The sequence below is a fragment of the Mixophyes fleayi genome, chromosome 3, assembly GCF_038048845.1.
Source record: "Mixophyes fleayi isolate aMixFle1 chromosome 3, aMixFle1.hap1, whole genome shotgun sequence".
Taxonomy (NCBI): Eukaryota; Metazoa; Chordata; class Amphibia; order Anura; family Limnodynastidae; genus Mixophyes; species Mixophyes fleayi.
The window spans coordinates 310,390,261-310,413,441 of NC_134404.1; the positions used below are offsets into that span (position 1 = coordinate 310,390,261).

At 37.8% G+C, this 23,181-nt stretch overlaps 1 protein-coding gene across 2 annotated transcripts in view; it reads right to left on the bottom strand.

Moving 5' to 3' along the window:
* The window catches only part of SNAP25 (synaptosome associated protein 25), a 102,609-nt gene that overhangs the window by 21,851 nt on the left and 57,577 nt on the right, over positions 1 to 23,181 (bottom strand). For both annotated transcript variants that reach the window (XM_075203980.1, XM_075203981.1), the window contains exon 4: positions 15,324 to 15,372. In XM_075203980.1, the coding sequence (XP_075060081.1) occupies positions 15,324 to 15,372 (49 nt within the window). The remainder of the gene's footprint in view (positions 1 to 15,323; positions 15,373 to 23,181) is intronic.

The window sequence follows — 23,181 nt, forward strand, 5'->3', positions numbered from 1 at the left end:
ATGCAATGGTCGAAGTGGAAATTTAAAAATGGCGGTATACCCCATTACTTAGATCACTAATCCTATGCCAATATTAAAGTGTTCTTATCCCCTATGTATAAATGGAGGTAGCGATTTGGTGGGTTGAACCAATATCCCATTAGAATAAAGGCTATCAATTGATTAAGAACTATTGACATAAATGAGATATGCAACACACTACTACAGTCAGATACTATGCCAGTTTAATGTCCACTCTTATTGTTATAACTTGGTGTGTATTGGAATATTTCTTATTTTGGAATGACAATTGATTTGCATGTCAGTTATAATTTGGTAAAACAGATTAATGACATGGAGCATTCCATTCTAAGTAAGACACAGAGTGGCTCATTGTGGAGTTGGATGGATGTGCATCCAGAATGTACGCAGTGAAAAGATCACATAAAAAAGTGCATTTACTGGCATATATTTAGCCTGACACATCTCATTATGTGTACACCTGAGAAACTGTGACATTTGTCCCAGATGTATGTCAGGTGTATCAAGTGTGTATACACAATAGCGTAGGGATAGTGTAGAGATGTGGCTTGACAGTGTAAATGTTGCATTGGTACATAATATAATAATGTAAAGAAGTGTCAGTTATACAAGAGAGAATAGTGTCTTATTTTATCAATAAATGAGAGTTGAATATTCCACATAAAACGTAAATTAAATTAAATACAAACATCTGTTGATTTCCCCTTTAAAAATTCAATGGGCATTTTCTGTCCTGCAGTATAGCAAATGAAAAGAACAAATAAGTAATGCGAATTCATATAATATAGCCGCCACTCTAATGAAGTAGGTACTGATAGCGGGACGGGTCAATACGCTATCAGCCAACCAGTCCATCCGCAAGACATGCGCCTCCTAAAAGTTGTGTCTGCAGATGCAGCCGCTTCCAATTGCCTTACAATTACAGGAATACGCCATTATTGTACTGAGTCTATTCTTGCCCGCCTCTGCCTTACCCATTCCCCCTCTCCAGGCGTTAGGAGGCACTAGTATGGAAGTGCTTATATAATGCCAAATAAACAGCCGCGCATCCGACTCTATGAGGCCCAGACCAGAATGTTCCCAAATCAAATTGATGTGCACATTCTTAGTCTTAGTAATTGTTCTTTCAATGGGCTCCTTATAATTTATATAGAACCATAAAACAAATGTTTGTATTTGATTTAAAAACAGCTAGTGCTACTGACTTCATCCAGTTTATTGCTGCTATCATTTAGGGTTGGCAGATACCCTTTCTTTTGAAGCTGCTGCTTCTGTTGCTGTTTTGTTGTAGCACCAATTTTTAGAATAGTCTTTTATGTTTTTATTTTGTGAGCTATCCTAAAGGTAATCTTAAAGTGGACATCGCCTACAGAGTGGAGACAGCCACTTTGCATCCTTTATACTAATTAATTTAAAGCACCTATCATAAAGAATAGAGTGCAGCTTTTACATGCTTCTGAGGGAGTCTCTAATTAAGAAACGCACCAAGCTCTGTTGATTTGATCCTTTCTTTTGTGTTAGAAGACTTTTCAAACAATACTTCATGTTTCTATATTCAGATACAACTCTGATTACACAGGACTTGAGGATTCTTTACCCTTATATGCAGGCTATATATTTATGTATCTTAGACACTTGTACTGAGCACATTTACATTATTCAACTGTGCTTTCTAGCTCATTAACATCACTTTGGAATAACAGTGTTTCCCTGATTATATGAGCATTTATTACCATAATGTCACAGATGAAATGAACTGTGCAGTTTTGGATGATTTACACGTGTTTAATACATATTCTCTACTTACCCCCATAATCACAGGGTGGTGATTTTAATGATATGCAATTTATTATCCTATAGAATATATATGCAGCTGCAAATTTTGATTTTTATGTATATGTAAGCAACATATATATATATATATATATATATATATATATATATATATATATATATATATGTTGCTTACATATACATTAAGATCATATGTATATGGTATATATATAGATATACACACACACACACACACACTATATGGACTAAAGTATTTAACCTGTTAATTATTGAATTGGGGTGTTTCAATCAGACCTGTTGCCAGAGTTGTATAAAATCAAGCACCTAGCTATGCAGTCTACATTTGCAAACATTTGTGATACAAAATGGGCCGTTCTGAAGAGTTCAGTGACTTCAAGCGTGGTACTATGATAGGATGCCAACTTTGCAATAAGTCAGTTCGTGAAATTTCATCCCTGCTGGATATTCCACGGTCAACTGTGATATTACTAGAAAGTGGAAGCGATCAGGAACAACAGCAACTCAAAACGGAAGACCACGTAAAATCTTAGAGTGGGGTCAATGACTGCTAAGGCGCATGGTGCATAAAAGTCGCCAACACTCTGCTGATTCCATAGCTGAAGAGTTCTGAACTTCCTCTGGCATTAATGTAAGAACAAAAACTGTGTGGCTGGCAACAGCTTAATGGAATGGATTTCCATGGCTGAGCAGCTGCATGCAAGTCTCACATCACCAAGACCAATGCCAAGCGTTGGATGGAGTGGTGTGAAGTACACCCACACTGGACTGTGGAGCAGTGGAAACGTATTCTGTGGAGTGATGAATCACGCTTCTCTGTTTGGCAGTCAGATGGGCGAGTCTGGGTTTTGCGGAAGCCGGTAGAACGTAACCTGTCTGACTGCATTATGTCAACTGTGAAGTTTGGTACAGGAGGGATAATGGTATGGGGCTGTTTTCCAGGGTTTGGACTAGGCCCCTTATCTCCATTGAAGGGCAATCTTAATGCTTCAGCATATCACGTCATTTTGGACAATGCTATGCTTCCAACTTTGTGCCAACAGTTTGGGGAAGGCCCTTTTCTGTACCCCAGTGCACAAAACAAGGACTACAAAGACATAGTTTGAAGAGTTTGGTGTGGAAGAACTTGACTGGCCCACACAGAGCCCTGACCTCAACCCCATCGAACAACTTTGGGGTGAACTGGAACGGACCTCATAAATGCTCTACAGAATTAATGGGCACAAATTCCCACAGAAACACTCCAACATCTTGTGGAAAGCCTTCCAAGAAAAGTGGAAGCTGTTATTGTTGCAAAAGGGGGACCAACTCCATATTAAAGTATATGAATCTGCTTACAATGTCATTACAGTCCCTGTTGGTGTAATGGTCAAGCGTCTGAATACTTTTGTCCACATAGTGTGTAGTGTATATATATATATATATATATATATATATATATATATATATATTTGTTCTCACTTTGTGTTGTTACTTTGTGGGCTGAAGCATTGTCCACAAGAGTGTATCCTATGAATTCACTAAAGATTACCGACATCACTGAGACATGAGAACATATAGTGGCTATCTCTACTGTGTGTAGACAACAAGTCTTCTTACTGCACTACGTCTCAAAGGTTGTTTAGCACGTTACCAGCTGACAAAACAAAATTCTGCATGTTAAATGAGCACTGAGTAGTTAATACATAAATCTAATTTTCTTATTAACGTTTCAATAGTTGTGACAAATATTCATCAATGTTTAAATAAATCTTTAATTAAACTAAATTGAAAAAATATCTAGAGAAGAGTTGTCATTTTACTAAGATTCACTTAGAGAGATTACCTAAAGTTTAATATATATTCATATATTAAAATCTACAAAAATATGTTGGTTCATTGTTAATCTCCGATTCTAAAATTTACAGGCGAAATATAAAATAAAGTAGGAAAAATTCAAAGAGTACGTTAAAATTTACGTGTCTTATATAGTGTATAGGTTTTCCGTATTTATAGCTATTGTTAATACAATATTACTATTATTAATATAAAAACTCCTAAAAATAATACATTGAAAATATAAGAACATGACCCTCAAAAATATGAGGACATTTGGTGAGCCCAACAAGCAGGAACTTCATAATACGATTTAATAAGAATTAAGTATAAAGTTGAAATACCTTTAATTAAAAAACGATCCTCAAAAACATTATGACAATACTTGGTTAACAGTACTGCTGATAAAAATAGCTATAAATATGTAAATCCTATATATCACATAAAACACTAAAATTTTAAATCACTCTTTGAATTTTTTCGTAATCCCATACTACTTTACTTTATTTTATTTTATATTTCCCTGGTAAATTTTAGAATCTGTGATTAACAATGGAACCAACATATTTTTGTACATATTAATTTGGATAATAAAGGTTACATTTTAAGTAATCTCTTGAAGTGCATCTTAGCAAAATAACAACTCTTTTCTAGATATTTATATTTGACTCAAACAAGTCATTAATGGCACCTCCCTGTAATCTGGAATAAAATCAGTCCAAACAATTAATAAATAAGGGGAGAAGATAGCTGAATTAATAAATAATAAAACTGGCGCGGTTGTCAATTTTTTTTTATTTTCCTAAGCATAAAACTACATTTGCAAGGAAACTGTTCTGTAGAGCTGTCAACATGTAAAGTGACTGTAAAGCAAATAAAACAAATGACTTCTATTCATCTGAGTCACAATCAAGATGACAGACTAATCCAAACGCCTGTTGGCATCAAGCATCCGGTATGGTACTATGCCACACGCATTTTCATTGGAATTAAAATTGCTGACTATTATAGGTCACTATGCAGATGACAGAATAACTAAAATGGCCGCTTGATTTACTGAGGGTATCAGATGTGGTATTACAATAACACACATAGATTCATGTGAAAGAAGATAACCGACAGGGGAATGAGCAGTTACATTAGAGTGCGCCCGCTCCCTACAGAGAGGCAGCCATTCACAAACATGGAACTTTACAACCAGAGATATCACTGATGGGGTATGTATTCCCTTAATATTGGTTCAGCCCACAAAATGGCTACCCTCGCTGTGTGTTGAAAATATGTGAACTTTAACAGTCTAAGGGAAATTACAGTTCAATGTTTATGATGTAATTTGTGCATAAACCATAAAACATTTATTCATTCTAGAATGTCTGTGTGACCATTATCCATGACAGAAATGAAGACCAGAACCAGAGGATACATGTAAACCCACAGGATTCTGCTGTAATGCTGAAGAAAATTCTTTACCATAAGCCTGAAATAAAATGTATTTACAATGCAAGGAATGTACAAATACAAAATCAAACAATTGTTAGTATACACTATATACACTTGTTAGAATACACAATATACACTTGTTAGCATACACTATATACACTTGTTAGCATACACTATATACACTTGTTAGCATACACTATATACACTTGTTAGAATACACAATATACACTTGTTAGCATACACTATATACACTTGTTAGCATACACTATATACACCTCTTAGCATACACTATATACACTTGTTAGCATACACTATATACACCTCTTAGCATACACTATATACACGTGTTAGCATACACTATATACACTTGTTAGCATACACTATATACACTTGTTAGCATACACTATATACACTTGTTAGCATACACTATATACACTTGTTAGCATACACAATATACACTTGTTAGCATACACTATATACACTGGTTAGCATACACTATATACACTGGTTAGCATACACTATATACACTGGATAGCATACACTATATACACTGGATAGCATACACTATATACACTGGATAGCATACACTATATACACTTGAGTATATCAAGTTGCCAACATTTACATATATGTTCCAGGGACCCTTGTCAGCTGGCACAGTGGGGTAGCACTGGTAGTGACAGTGCCGGAGACTAGGTTCTTTGGGGACTCAGCTGTGACCCCAATATGCTTCATGGGCTTATGGCTGCTTGATTCTTTCCCAATATTTCTGATCAATGAAGCATTAGAGAGCGGCTTATGTAACATTTATGGGAGGGTTTTTTTAAATTGAGAGCACTGGGTGATAATACAGCACTCCCATGAGAATAAGTCTCCCATATCTACTAAACAGACTGAGCTGGGGGCACCACATATCTGGGGGGCCCAGCCCAGATTCTGCACCACCGTGGCCTAGAGGACATTAGGCAAACAAGCTGGCAGGTGCATGTATAGGAGAGTCTCATCAACAATTGGTTGATTTAAATCCCCATAGTGACAGTTTTACTGAACGTAGTTATAATGGTATTTCAAAGTATGTTAAATTCTTATGCTGAATAAATATTAGTATACAAAGCCTAAGTAATATAAATAGACAGTGAGAATTGCATCCAATATACTGAATAAGGGTAACGCCACTGTAAATTTATTCAGTTTAATATCGGGACAATCTCAGGTGAAAAAAGTCTTTAAAATCTGGGACTGTTCATGGAAAACAGGGGCAACTGACAACTATGAATATATGGGCAAACTGGGTAGTAGTAATCTTTTCATATTTGAATTCTTTCTTTCCATTTTTATTACTTATGTTAACATTTTTGCAGAGTAAATAGAAAACATGAACCCCCAAAATAAGAACTGTTAAAGGGCTCACCCCTTTTGAAGGACTCCTATGAGATCAGATATAATTTCTGTGTTATATAGCATGCTACGCCCTTCAATTTGGAACCATTAGTGTAGCATGAATTTGACTGGGAAAATAATTCATCCCTCCCTCCCCTACCAGATAAGGACTCTTGGCTAATAATTAGGCGCTAATTAAGGAAAATTCATTTAACATATATACAAAGTGGTACCTGATCCTGACTAGATTAAACAAAATTTTCCACTCTTAGTCTTCCTCTAAGCAGTCAAAGTGCCTTTTATCACATTTTGTGAACATGCTCGAAGAATTCTGTCTTTTGTTTAGACATCAAAATGTTTCTAGATGAGATACTACAAACTAATGTTCCGCTAAGTCCTTGACTGCCTTCCTTGATGTGCCTGTTTTGGGCCTTATTACAAGGCCCAATAAACTAATATTTCATGTCCCCCAGGCCCCTAGGAGTTCAGTGACAACATTTTAGAAACAACCTCTACCACCTCCTTTCCATATAGTCAAAAATAAGGTCTGGTTCATAGCACAAAAATGACCCACTATATACATAACAAAGGAGATAAATTTAACCAGGTTTGGGAACCCTGATATACTCATAACTTGGAATCTCTATATACTGCCTAATACTCCTCTTTTTTAGTTCATGGAATAAGCTGTTGGTACATAACACTTTTTCAGACTATGTGTCACTACACCGCTCACACTATCCCACAGACATATTTACCTATTGTTATAATTAATTGTGTGCCCATGTCATGTGTCACACCGTCATGTGGATGGTAATATAGTAAAACGATTAATTCAGGATTTATGCTGTGAAAGAAATGCACTCATTATAGTAAAATTAAAGCAAGTATGCTTTGGAACCCTCTCCTGCAAGGGCTTCTGGGTAGATCATACATGGTTGATAGGAGACATGTGTGAGTCCCAATGCTGTAATACAATTCACAATTGGTAAGGCTCTAGTCATTGCTCCAGTTCAATGCTTATGAGAAGAAGGGTCATAAGGATCAGATTAAAGGGTAGATTTATTAAACATTCTAAAAAAGAAGTGGAGGTGTTGCCCATAGCAACCATTCAGATTCTAACTATCATTTATCTAGTACATTAAGAATTGTTTTCCTTTTTAGAAGGCTAGCTAAATCTACTACTAAGAGTGGAAATGCATTGAAAACTGTCTCTCTATATGTGTGTTAAGGTGCCAGAGATATATACAGGGAAATATATATCTCTCAACTGTCCTTAATTTCCCGCTACATTCCCAGATTTTAAATATTTGTCCCTGTAAATTTTGTCTATGAAAAACCCCATGCTTTTCACCTGCACACTACAATTCCTAATATTTTGTATACTGAATGCAATTCTCAATATCTTTATACGTTCTGCTTACAACTTAATACTTATTTAACCGGAGCATTGAAAATGCAAATATATGACATTATAAGTTCAGCAAACATTCCATAATGGGGTTGTAGTCCACCAATGTCTATCCAGAACATATCACACATGACAAACTGAGATGCATTTGTCAGCACCAAAGTGTCCCTGGAAATTACTTTTAAAATGCTGCCAAATGGGGAAATATCTCTACAAGGGATGGACACAAAAAATGAGTCAGAACAGGGTCTTTTTCTGATAAATACAAAGTAATAAATATATTAGGTAAGATCACAAGCATGAAGAATATCCTGCTGTTTTGAGGACACTAACTGGAAATATTCAGTAAGTTTATGAAAATCTCATTAGTATTGAAAACGTGGTTTTGTACTGTGTCGAATAAATTACTCCAAAATGTAGAATGTCAACTATCACATAAAAAATCCAATCATAATAATATAAAATCCATTTTTGCTTCATTTTTACCATAATATACTCTTTACATATTCCCTTAATATAATACACCGGTCATTAAGTTTTAATTAATTCATCCAATCGTGTTAGCAGTAGCTCTATTATTTAATATCATACAAGTACAAATTAGTATTCTATATTTCAAACTTAATATAACAGTGTAAAACGCATTGGTCTTGCACCGATGAGCTTAGATGATTCACCAAGGTGCACACGTAGGGGCTGATTTTCTACCGGGTGCAGAATCTGCATCTGAACAAATAATGTTGCACTGCAAGCAGGGCAAATGTGAAATTATTTTCTGCATACAGGGCATGTTGTACCCACATACTGACCACACTGCATTGTAGAGTTGGGTTTCTCCACCCTCGCCTCACAACTCTGAATCAAGTAGTTAATTTTAGATTGCTCACTATACATCACAATATGATTGTTCCATGTGCAGATTTTGCACCAAGTAGCTGGATTTGCTCCTACCTATAAATCAGCCCCAATACTCTCCACTCTTGGGAGTTACCTCTGTAAACTAAAAGTGCATCTATGTGTATGGAGAGGCTGAAAATTCTAAAGAGATGCACTGTGCAAAAAATGTCACATCAATCTCCAATCTCTGCCACTTTAGAATCACTCCTTTCATTAATTGAAAAAATTGAAAACCATAGCATATAACAATGTCGACTACAGCAGTGTCTAACGGTTTGACTACTAGGTTGTAGTGAACAAACAGCAATGCGCTATGGATCCATAGATGCCTGCAGCTCGTGACTTGCTAGAGGCAGCAGCCGTTGAGTTGCCAAGGATGCTAGCTGTGACCCTGCTCTTTAACTGGAGAGCCTTATGTTTAAGTGGTGACTGGTTCAAAGCTCAATAGTTTCACTATTCTGTCACATGCTTTGAGGACGAACTCTGAAACCTCTGTAGTCTTGCTGCTTCTTAAGAGTTTAGCTATGGAGACTGTTTACAAGCTCTGGTTGGTAGCTGAAACATGGTTTATTTTCTAGCACTGATCTTCTGCAGGTAAAGCTCAATCCTTAATTACCCAACTCTATATAATCCCTTCCCAAACTAAAAGTAATGTGATGTACATTTGGTGGCTTTACCCAATCCTTCGCTCTGCTTACACTCTTAGCAAATGTTCCTTGTTATTGACTCTGTGGCTATTTGACCATTGGGTGACTACCTGCTCTTGCTGTCTGAGTTTGTTTCATGCTTTGCTTTCTTTTTTTTTTTCTTTGTAATTCAAACAAAATGTATCATTAACTCGAGGCAAAATCACTAATCTACTAGATCTTCAAAGAAACCTTCACTAAGTCTAAGATGCACCAGGTGTTTTTCAGTGGTTCCTGCAAGGGAACTTGATTTTTGCCTTGTGATGTCCCCTGACTGCAACTCACATGAAGACGTTTAAGGAGAGACAAGTAAACGGATTAAATGAAAGAGGAACCAGAGATTAGCCAAATGCATAGCAGTGGCACAAAAGAAAAAACTAAAATATATGGCTAAGGCAATCATGAATGGTCAGGAACCCAAAGCCCAAGTTTAATGTCAAGGGAAGAAATATAAGAATGCCACTAGTCAGGCATTCTATAATCACAGATAACTATTGTCCAGATGAGGGTTACGCGAAATCGCTGAGTTGTAATAGAATGCCATAGAGATTTCAAAATAGGCACCATGCACACTAACATGAGTGTGTGGAGGCACCAGCTGAGTAAACCCCTGGATGGCTGGAAAGACAATGATGTTATTGGTAGAAAGCCACACTTCTTATATCAGGGTGAAGCACAGAATTTGGCTTCCTGAGGTTATCAGACTCAGTTCAGATAATCTGGGGATCAGAGATTTTAGCATCAATTACAGGCGCATAAGATGTAAGAGAAGAAAGTGCCTGCACCCTGAAATGGGTTCCAAAAACCACTAGAAAATGTACATGGTTGTGGATAGTGAATTCTTCCCAGGGAAGGAGATTCGCCCAGATATTGAGACCAGAGACAATATTCTGTTTTAACACTTACACAATCCTCTCAGTATGTCTGTTGGACTGTGAGTGGTAGGCTAAGGAACAAATATCTCTAGCGATGTAGAAGCATCAAGAAGATTTTTCAAAATAACAAAATGACATATTTTAGAAAAATGATCTACAACAAACCTTGACCCATTTATAAGAGAAAGACAGATGTGTGATTAAATCTGTCCATAAATTGGCCAAGCCACTGGAAATGTCTTCGAATGAGCTTCAATTTTTTGAAACCAGGATGACCAGTTGCTTTGGAGTAATTGGCCCAGGATTGAGCTCTAGAATGACATTCTTTAGACATTAATGGGGTTTTTGTTCCCCGTAGGAACTCTATTTCTCAGACCTTGAATAGAAGCAATATTGCAGATATGATTGATGACATTTCAGATCCAGCTAGTTCTTTAAAGTTAAATGGACTAAAACTTTGTGGAAAAGCATCTGCTTTAAAGCTTCTACGTCCTTTAGGTCAAGATACAGGTAGAAGGAGAATAAAATATTCCCATAGGGAATAAGCCTGCAAGTTAACTGCAGATAGAGAAGATTTTTATGGTCTGCATATTAGTTGATGGTTAATTGGAAATAAAGACACTGCTCAAAGCTAGTAGTTCCCAATTTCCAAAAGAATAATTATTTTAAACCATGGTTATTCATGGGATTGACATCAACTGCATGGGGAGAGGAGTCTCCACAGACATAGTAGGAGTCTAATATAAAAGAACAAGGAGTATTGATAACATTTTCTACAGCATCACAATTAGGGAGATCATTTTGATATTTATTGAAAAATATTTGGAGTATGAGTTTTGCTACTGTTTGGTATGTTCTAATAAAAGTGTTCTGAAGTGGATATTCAAGCGCCAAAAAAGTATGCAGAATAGAGCAAGTAGCTTGACCACCAGCCAAGGTCTATGGTAGTATTAATTCACCCCTGAGATGAAGTAGCAATTTTGTGGGCCTGTTCCATGTCCTGACAGAAAGTGCTCATTAAATATCTTTTGAAACGCTTCACATAACAGCAAAATAATTTTTCATTCCATTTTCGATCAGAAGGAACTTAAATTCAATGAAAGCGACTCTAATGATGTGGAAATGGGACCCGAGGAGTGAAGAGAAATACTGTTGCTGCAGACAGCACTGGTGATAAAATAAAATTAGCTATAGAAATACTGGGGTATAAAGCTGGGCTAGAGTCAAGAGCACCAATAAGGGCAATAGAAGGGGACTTGAAATTAAAAATATCTGATCCCGATACAATTTTGTCTGCCCATATTGGCATACAAATCCTGGGTAATAAAGACTGGAAATCAGAGCCAGATTAGGAACTCCTGGGGCCCAAGGCAACATACTGGCTTGGTCCAGCTTCATCCTCCATTTGTCAAAAAAACAAAACATAAAAATGGGTTATGGTAATCTGGGCCCCTCAATGACCACTGGACCCTAGGTGGGAGCATAGGTTGCCTAATGGATGACCCAGATATGCTGACAATAGTATTTTAGAAAAGGATTCATGGCCTGAACAAATTATCTAGATCTGTAGACAGAAACATAGATCCACCTACAAAAATCTTTCTTGTGCTGAGTAGGACACTCACTTTCCCTCACAGCACCCTGAATGATTTGTGGCATGGGTTCAGGGTGCTGGAAATGAAGGTGCTGGAAACGTTCCTTAGAGATTTTGGATCTTCTTGACATGATGGCATCACACAGTTGCTGCAGATTTGTCAACTGCACATTCAGGCTGCAAATCTCCGGTTCCATCATATCCCAAAGGTGCTCTATTGGATTGAGATGTGATGACTGTGGAGGCCATTCGAGTACACTGAACTCATTGTCACATTCATAGAACCAGCCTGAGATGAGGTGTGCTTTGTGACATGGCAAATTATACTACTGGAAGAAACCAGTAGAAGATGGGTAGACTGTGGCCATGAAGGGATACACATGGTCAGCAACAATACTCATTCAACTATGCACAATAGGTTTTAAGAGGCCTAATGTGTGCCAAGAAAACATTCCCTACACCATTACACCACAATCACCAGCCTGCAGCACAGACTCAAGGCAGGATGGATCCATGGAGTCATTTTTTTTACACCAACTACAGGAATTCTTCAGACCAGGCAATGTTTTTTCATCTTCAACTGTTTCGTTTTGGAGAGTCTGTGCCCACTGTACCATCAGTTTCCTGATCTTAGCTGATACGAGTAAAACCCAGTGTGGTCCTCTGCTGATGTAGTCCACCCACTTCAAGGTGCTGTGCATTCAGAGATGGTCCTCTGCATACCACTTTTTTAACACATGGATATTTGAGTTACTGTTGCCTTCCTGTCAGCCTGAAACAGTTTGGTCATTCTCCTTTTACCTCTTTCATTAACATGGCATTTTCACACACAAAACTGCCACTCACTGGATGTTTTTCATTTTGTACACTATTTTCTGTAAACTCTAGAGACTGTTGTGCATGAAAATCCCTGGAGACCAGCAGTTCCTGAGATACTCAGACCACCCTGTCTGCACCAACAATCCTCGCAGGGTGCGCTTAGATCACAATTCTTCACCATTCTGGTGTTTGGTCAACTGAACCTCTTGACCACGTCTGCAGGCGTTTATGCATTGAGTTGCTGTCACATTATCAGATATTTGCATTAATGAGTCAGTGTACAGGTGTACCTAATAAAGTGGCCACTGAGGGATCTCTGCCCTTCTTGTAAGGTGTTTTGTTGGTTTTTATTTTATTTTTATATATTTGTTCTTGATTTTTATCTATTTAGTTTTTAAAATTATTTTACTGTTGGGTGACTATTTTATGGACCTATCTATCACCCAAAAAAAAAGTTATTCTTTATGTAAGCTTTCAGTCTTTCTTTTAAAGTGTGTTTAAAATATCCTAGCAATCCTCTTATTTTTAGAAATGCTGACTTCCTGAACTAATACTTTAGATGTATTTCAATGTTTCTCTCAAATCACCTCTGACCCTTTTCTCTTTTAACTTATTGTTCAACTCTTCAAGTCTTCCCTAATAAGTTTTGTTATGCAGCCCATCTTTTAGTGGCCCTTCCCTGATTGTTTTGGAGATAGGGCCTCCAGAACAGGATGATGTCTTATCAGTGACCTATAAGTGTAAATAATCTTCCCTTGTCCTGCTAATAATACCTACTCCTATTCAACCAATCATTCTACTGGTTATTCCCACTGCTTGACTACACTGCAAGCTTTTCTTGATATAAACTAAAATGATAACTCCAAGGTTCCATTCCTCTATTGTTGACTGTACATCATGCATTCTTTTACATTTTCATGTATTAAATTTAAGATCCCTGCACTGGAGCAAAATGCTAGACAAACATAGGCATGTAAGGAATTAAGAGTCAGTACCAAGGAGGAAATACAAGATATGACTAGCAACTCTAGAAAGAAACTATAACCTCTGAGAACTGGTGTCCAGACAAGGATTACATAGATCACTGCATGTGCAACTAGTAGTCATGTATTGCTGTGTGATGACATCAGCTGAGTGGGCATTTTGACAGGTACATGGCCAATAAATTGGCAAGAAATGTGGTGGGCAGTGAGAAGTATGTAACAATATGAATCTATCTTAGTTTTATACTCCTTATTCATCTTTTGCTATTTTCACTATCTTGCCCAGGGTCCCTTAATAGCATTCTTCCTCCAGGCTGTCCCTACAGGACGAGATTATTTAAATGAGATAAAGGGGTGGAGAGCGTGCAGGTACATATGCATACTCTATATTGCAGGAGGGTGTGCAGCCCTTTGCTCCTCGAGAGGGTGGATTTACAGGGGTGTACCCTGCCTTGTGGTAGGGCACACAGGAGCTCATGCTTAGTTGAACACAATTTCCACATTGCCTTATAATATGCTTCTTTAATTCTGAGCAATTGCACAAAGCACTAATTCCAAAATGAGTGGTTTGTAGTACGCATGCTTAGGTTTATAGAAGTGTATTATGTGCCAATACGCAAATTTCGTTCAACTCAGAAAAAGCTCCACAAGGAGGATTGGTCTTTCCAGAAGGATTGGTATTTCCAGCACCTCTGAGTTGCCAGACACCGGGCATTTCAATGAGATATATTTTGCTCCTTCAGTTTCACTCCTGCTGGGAAATGCATTTCCAACAATGGAAAAAAAAACCTTCAAACACACAAGTGCCACATGTAATAATGACAGCCCTAATGATTCATCTGAAACACAAATGAGGATAAACTGAGCAATATTTTCAGAGGAAAAAATAAAAGTGTAAATTAATAAAAGTTTGATCCTAAAGTACAAGTAAATTGGAATTCACCCAGTGTATCTTCCAGACTATGTGAAAATGGGTGCAGATTACTTTTACTGGGGTGTTCCAAAAGACGTAGTGGTGGGATACTTTGGATGTGCTAGTCAGGTTAAGTCACATTTTCTAAAAGATGACATTGACATGAAAGAAATTATTTTTATATATGTTTTTAAGAACTTGGACAAAAATGTATGCTATCCAGAACAGAGAAATGTTTAATAAAACATATGAGAACAAGGCTTCTTTTGTCTTTAGTACATAAAATATTGACTGTAGAGAACATATCGTAAGTATTTTTTTTCCCCTAATACACCCGCAGTGGTCCTGGGTCCCCTGACATTTATATAAGGCTCCTACCACCTTTACCTGAAGACTGGAAAACTTGTGACAGGTAGCATACAAAACATTTTTTAATTCAGTCCACATCATATCATTAAACATACTTCATGTGTAACAGTTCCAGCAGAAAGACCTTTACTGTGTGTGTGTGTGTGTGTGTGTGTGTGTGTGTGTGTGTACACCTCCCCACCCGTACACACAGAATACCAGAAATCAGGAGACAGGTAGCAGAACAGATACATTTTATATCAAGTTACATTAATATTACAAGTTAAATCAGAATTTAGAATATAAGAGTTTCCCTTAAGATAACTTACCTCCTTGCTCATCCAACATAACCAAAGTTCTGATTCCAGCATCTTTACTCTACATCCCCAAGGTGGGTAACAAGGCAGAAAAGAGACAGAGAGATTGGTCAGTGACAGTGCAACCGAGAGGTCAGATTGAGCAGACAGGAAAATAGTTATAAACAGCTGGACACATTGGCACAGAACATGGGAGGTGTCGTCAGACTTTCTACCTAAATGTATACGTAATGAGTACTTCAGGTGTCTATACTGGCACAATATGGAGTCTCACACTGGTGGATTACAGTAAGGACATTTGGGGCAGGGGCCTCAGGCCTAGAGGATCTCCTTTCAAATTCAGTGATGCCAGTATGACCTAACTATAAATAAAATGAGCTTGTGGTGAGACGCTTTTTGTACAGTATGTTTTAATTAACTGGGAAAAGCATTCTTGGTATTTTTATTAAATATGTCTAGCTCAAAGGTTTATATATATATATATATATATATATATATATATACATAGACCCAATGCCCAATGTGCACAAATATACATGGAAATTTACACTCCATACATTATACACTGGTATGCTGTGCCTTTTATTAATTAAAACTGTTGAAGGGGAGCATTCATGATACTATATATTAATACCAATGAGCTCATTACATTTTTTGTTACTGTCTTTTATTCTTATGACAAAAAAAATCACTATAATAAATATAGAACAAGTGAATTGTCACAGTTATTTTATAAAATAAATTAAAACTGTCTATAGGCTGCTTGAAAAAATAATATTAGGAAACAGAAGGAAAAGTAGCTTATATACATGTAATAATAGTACATATTTATATATATATATATATATATATATATATATATATATATATATATATATATATATATATACACACACACACATACACACTGTATATATTGCAATACCTCGTATATTAGTTTAGTCCAGGAAATGTGGAACAAAAATTGTCAGTTCATTCAGGCTGTGTCATTATTGATTTGATTGCCATTTTAATACACTTGGGAGGTCATTTATGGACCTCAGACAGCAAATGAGGTTTTGAATCCACCTCTAATAAATACACCAAGATTTCTGAGATTTCCGCCGTCAGGCCACAAGATTGAAGAGCAAGATAGTTACATTTGCGGAGCAGCAGCAGTCTGCACAGAAAGAGAGTAGAAGTTGAGAGTAATGGTGTAATGGTAAGGAGCTGGCGCATACCTGGAAAATCGATTTTCGGAGCAGTACAGACACAAGATTTGAGTAAGTTTATTAAATGGACATAAAGAGGTCTCATCCTATACAAGTGTTTCCTAAACCCAGTTCTCAGGATCCCTAACAGTGCATGTTTTCCCGGTCACAAGTGAAATAATTATACCACCTGTGGATCTGTTACAATGTGTCAGTCAGTATTGAATACACCTGTACTCCAGCAAGGTGATATGGAAAACAAGCACTGTTAGGGGTACCTGAGGACTGGGTTTGGGTAACACTGTCCTATACTTAGTAGGACAAGACCAAGAGGGCTAAACCAAGCACTATTTTGGGAGAAAAACAGAAAACTGTATTCAATTGAAAGGGGCGATAATAAAGAGACTTGACCCTCCGTTTCTTGGCCAGTACGTACCACCATGTTCAACTGAATAATCTTTTCAGTCTTTCTCCCATAACACTGCTTACAACTTTGACATGAAGTTTACACTTTTGAACAGTGCACCATAAAATATTCTTCTGCCACTTTGCACATTAAGACGCACTTTTACTTTCCTGATAGTGGAGCGAAAGTGTCCACTGGGGGAACCATCGAGGTCACCAGTGCAAAACCAAAGTGCACTTCGTAAATGACTTCTTTAGCCTAAAGAAATTGCCTGGTGGGCCAATTAGTTTATACATGTCACAGAACTTTGAGATATATTTTTCATTTTGCAGAAGGGAACACATTATTAAATAAAGAAAGGTTTGCAATGAACAAGAAGCTTGTAAAAGGTTATCCTCATATTATTGTAGGTGTACTTTGCTTTCACTGACAGAGAAGTTGGTATCGTACAGAAGCCTACAGCGCTTTGGCTTAATGCATGCAGTTTGACAACCCTATTGCTAATCTTGACAAACCTTACTTGTATGATCCATTTGACAGTTTGTTATTGTATTTTTTCTTTCAGTAGTAGGCTATTACATCTATGTAATTAGCCTCAAATAGTACATGTCCTATGGTCAACTATTGATTTTTACTCTGATGTTAGAGAAAAATTGTGTAAAAAAACAAACTGGCCTGCTGCTAATCCAAGAAGGGATGATGTGAGTGACTGTAGAGCAGACCTCATAACAATCCTTTACAGCTAAGACAAATTGGTCTAAAATAAATGTTTGTAAGCAAGACAAGTCAGTGTCAGTAGCAGACTACTTTGAAAGAAGAGAAGTCTTTGTAAGACAAGACTCAACGGTTATATTAGCAGCATTTGTAAATTGCTTCTTCATTCATGCAGACCCAATTTAAAATAATTGATGTTGGAAGGTAAGAGAAAAAGGGTGATGAAATTACTAATTATTAATTTTATTACTAATCCAATTACATAAATAAGCAGGTACAGAGGTGAAGCTCATACTTTGTAGATACAGTATGTAAGAGATACTGGAGCTTCTAAATTAGATTTGTTTCTCTCTCCCTATCTCAGATCAAACTGTTACTGCAGTGGATACTTATAATCAACCCATAGCTAATCATTTCTACAAAGCCTGTATCTGGTATGATTGGTCCTATGAATGATAACCATGGTTTTCCTCTCTGTCCAACTAGTCCAACCAATCTTTTAGAGAAATATTAGTTGTGGAACCTTGGATGCACTATGTATCACTCTACTGATGCAGTGTATCTTGATGTACCCTCTAAAAACAAGTTTAAAGTGCTAGTAGCCCTTTAGGAATCAGATGTATAGAGAGGTGATGGTTCACCGACATCAATCAGGAGCTGACGAATCTCCAAAGAGAGATTCTAGTACAAGTGCCTCCTAATTTGTGGTCACATCATGCAAAGGAGGTATGGGAACAATTTATATGGATACCGCAGTGCCCTTTTGTATCTTGAAGAAGAGGAGGGTATCAAGCTGCTGATACAATCTTTATTGAAACAGGGAGTTACTGTCCCAGTACAGAGTTAATGTAATATTCATATCATTCTCATTAAAAAGTCAGGTAAAGAGACCTAAATGTTTTTTTTAAAGATCTCAGAGTTATCAATAGTGTTATTCTACCTATTTTACCTGTAGTACCTAACCCACTGGCAATTCTTTCTGATGATTCCATCAGAAGCTAAATGTTTTTACTCTAGTTGATCATTGATCTGTTTTATTTAGCACCCTTGTTCATTCTGATCCCTGTTCAGTCAATGAAATGTTGCTTCCCATACAAAGGTCAACAGTAGTAGCTTCTGTCTGGCATGCATGAAAACTTTGCCCATGTGCAGATGTAAGGGAACTTCGCACACAAAAACATTGCACATGCATTGATGTGCAGAATGCCAGTTGCTTCCAATTGACATGTCCAAAAACGTCATATCATTTGCAGCATGTCAAACATTCCGTCTTGGAAAATGGTGAAGAACCAAGGCGGCTGCGGACTAGACATGCAAACCGTGAAACTTGACCAACATAGGAGACACATGTAAGTGATGTGAAAGCAGGTAAGGACCTGAGAGAGACACGAGCTAGGGTTTGTGTAAGCAAGGATTCTGAGTGATTTAAACTAATTTTGTGACGGATCTGGTGTTGAAGTTTAATAATTGGATGAAGGTGGTAATCATTACTTTCTGTACACTAACATCGGTTGCGATGCGATTAGTACACAATCGAAAAATTATTGTTGCAAATAACAACATCTATTTATTTTTAGTTAATATAAAATATAAAGTGGTAAAGTGGCTAAATAATGTTTCCAACAATTGAATTATGAGTTTGGTATCATTTTGTTCGCAATTGCATGAGAACGTTTCCGGTTATTTATGTAGCATTTGCACTTTGCGAAAACTTGCTATAAATAATACCAGCTTTTCATACACCAAATAGCCAGTTCACAGGGATCATAAACCAGTTTATACAGGTCTAGAGGAGGGAGTCTGAGGAAAGGACACCTGGCAATCTCAAGGAACAATGACCAGAGGAATCCACCAATGCCACATAGAGTTCCTGGGAGGTCAAGATCCTTCAACCTATGAATGCAGGCCGGAATTCTGTAACTGTGTATCTTTGTGATGTCATTGCATTTTGCAACTGTACAGTGTTTAAATTGTTCACCTCTGGCTTTGGAAACCAGAGCTTTGTGAGAGAAGCTTGTGTTAGTGCTAACAGGCGCATGCGTATGCATGCCAAACTTTGCCTTGTAATATATTTTGCAAAAAAAACCTTTGTGCTTTGGAACCACAGTGATCGCATTGGACAATCTTTATTGGTGACGATAGTTACGAACGTAACACTGGTATTAGAGAAAGAGTCCAGAGTGTAAGGAATCAGGAGCAAGCCAAGGTCAGTGCAGATAGAAGTTGAGCATAGTTAAACAAGCCAAAGTCTTGTTTAACAATTAATACGGGTAATAAAACAGAGACGTAGTCAGGGAAAAGTCAGTTCAGGTAACAATAGTAGAAGTAGAAGCTGTGATCACAAATAAAAGGCAGAATTGTCAGGAATAGTCTCTCAAGAACTGCGGCTCTTAAGTAACTATCTCAGTGGCAGACAAGCAAAGTAACGGACCAGTAACAGCAAATCCAGTCCCAGGTTTATTTAGCATCTCATTGCACGTGATTATTGATTAAATATAATTATGACGTTATGTGCACGATTCAGAACATGATAGAGACTATGTCCATTGTAGTGGCTTAACATCAAGTCACCAGCCAAAGTTTTGAGTTGGGGTCAAACAGGAGCTTTATTGTGAGGATCCACAGCACAACAGAGCTATACATGTGAACATCAAATCAGAGCTATGCACAAGATTCAGGTTATATTGACTCTTTCGGTGTAGAGGTGTGAGACTATCACCCTCCCCAGACACCAGCCAAGAGTAGACTGAATTTGAGCCCTTAAATAGGCCCATTCTCCTCCCCAATGGATGGGATTTCCTCCTGACTCCCAGGAGGCTAACCCCTTCCCAGGGGCGGTGCAAGGGTTCTCGGCGCCCTAGGCAAGCCGCCCCCGCCCGCGCCCCCCGAACACACTAAATTAAAAAAAAAATAGATTTCACTTACCTTATCTTCCTCTAGCTGCTCCTCGCGATGCATGCTGAGAGGGGAGAGGAGGGGGGAATAACTTTATTCACACTGTCTGTCAGTGACAGACAGTGTGATACCTCAGAGGCGCCGGACAGACTATCACATGATCACTGACTGACGTCAGTGATCATGCAGACATTAAAAAACAGCGGCGGCCGCCCCGCCGCCGCTGCTGTGCATCTCTCTCGTGCCGCTGAACCGCTGACTAGATTAGAAAATCTAGTCAGCGGCGCCCTGCAGGTCCCGGCGCCCTAGGCAACTGCCTAAGGTTGCCTAATGGGAGCGCCGGGCCTGCCCCTTCCTCAGATGACAAGCTACCCACACTGGGGAAAAAAGCTACACAAATGTTTATTTTGGAGCTCCAATAAAATGTCAATATGTTCTTTTGTTTAGACCAAGTGATCAGATGGCAACTTGGTCACACAGAGTTTGGCCAGACCTGGTGCTTTTACAAAGGCCCCATGCGTTCTGGTCGATCAATGACACCATACACATGCCTTTGAGATGTGAACAACATTTTAATGACACCTCATTATTCAATATTGTACCAGTTCAGCTGGAAGAATTCAGATCTATTTAGTGAAACCATAAGCAGACTCTGGAGCTGAGGGCTTAAGAAACTTCAAGGTTGATTGTCAGTAGACAGTACATTATTTCTTATAATACACACATTTCAGTTTACAACAAATGAAGTTGCTGGTATGAGGAGAACCTCATATCTTTTTTTCCTTTCCCTCTGAGAGATTTGCATCATGGAACAAAATAAGTCATGTGAAATAGGTGACACATGACCCAGTAGTGATCACTGAGCTCTGGTTATAGTGATACATTAATGTTACTTGAGTAATTTAGTTCAATAAATATAACCATCTGTGTTCACTTCCACTTGTGTTCTGTAGTTGGAGGAAGCTGGAGGGGAGCAGATAATATAAACATTGTAACATGAATTGTAAAATAATTGATTTGACTCAGTCATTTCCATATAAAGGCTGAGACTGGTTAGAAACGAGCTGTTGAACAGCTGGATACGTAAAATTAATACTATCCTACATCTACCTGGTGCTTGTCATAAGCTGCTTATTTGTACAGCTGTTAAAGGATAACTAAAGAAATTAGGTTCATCATATGCCTTGCCGCTCCCTCTCGATCATGCACATGGCATAATCAAGTCACACCCACCTCTACTTCTCATATGTCCAACCCCACATCTACCGGAAGCGAGGTATGAAACATAGGCAAGTATGCCTTTAACCAGGGGTGTCCTGGCTGGGCCTCATAGCAAAATATAGGGGGGGGCATGGTGACTCCAATCCACACCTCCTGAGGCACCCGCTTTGCTCTTATGAGCTTGCGTGGGGACCAGAACATGGGCAGTAAAGCCCACCTCATACCTGGGCCCTGTATATTGGCCACACTTCCTGCAGTTGTGGTAGTCCCACCACTGCTACTACCCTTTCCTCACACGCCTCATCTCTTTTATAGTAGATCTGTATCTTACACACAGTGAGTCAGCCATTATATGAACTGAACAACTATTCAAGAAAATGCAACTTAACTAGTTAATTTGGAACTAGAGACACAACTGAGACAAGATACATTATTAAATAATTTGTAGATGGTCTTGAAGGCAGCATATACATATTTTTAGGACATACTAAACTATGTCATTTAAAAACAAAGCAGGACAGTAACTCAAAAAAGAATGTTTTGGGTTAAAAGGCAATTTAGTCAGGGAAATGGAAAATAAGAAAAGTCCTGTTAGGACTTATGCCTGGAAAAAGATTTGAGAGTATATTTACTAAACTGCGGGTTTTAAAAAGTGAAGATGTTGCCTATAGCAACCAATCAGATTCTAGCTATCATTTATTTAGTACATTCTACAGAATGACAGCTAGAATCTGATTGGTTGCTATAGGCAACATCTCCACTTTTTCAAACCTGCAGCTTAGTAAACATACCCTTTGGACTACTTTTAGAATGATGAAAGTGTCCGTATATTTAGTCAAGGTTCAGTTTATTATTTTACCTGAGAGATCTTTGAATAATTTGGGTCAACTTGTTTCAAAGAGAGGATTAACCTCTCGTAAGGCTAGACATGGAATTTTGTGTTTCTGTGACAGTATGCCCCATATCATTAATCACACAGTATGCATTTTATATTGTGCAATTACATGCAACTGGTCCAGACCCTGATATATTATGAATAGATGAAGACAGAGTGGGAAGTCCCTCACTGAGCTTCATCCTGGACGGCCTATGTTTGGGCTGGCTTCTCTTGCACTCTACGGAAGCAAGTGATGGACTATGGTGGCTGAAATAGAAGACAAGCCACAGGGTTGAAATAGAAGCTGTTGCAAAGCCCCCCTATTCAGGCTAAATTATCTGGAAATTGAAATGTGGTCGTCTTTTCCTTGTACGACTTGGGCAAATGCATTTTATGCTGATAATCTGATTGGCTAATAAAATGGGAACATACCAGAAAAGCTGGACTTGAAGATTAGATACAATAAGGTCCATTCATCCTAGTTAAATACACCTTCAAATAATCCACTGAAGAATTCACACAACCTCTCGTAGCTAAAATCTCATTACAATATGCAACTTTATCTAC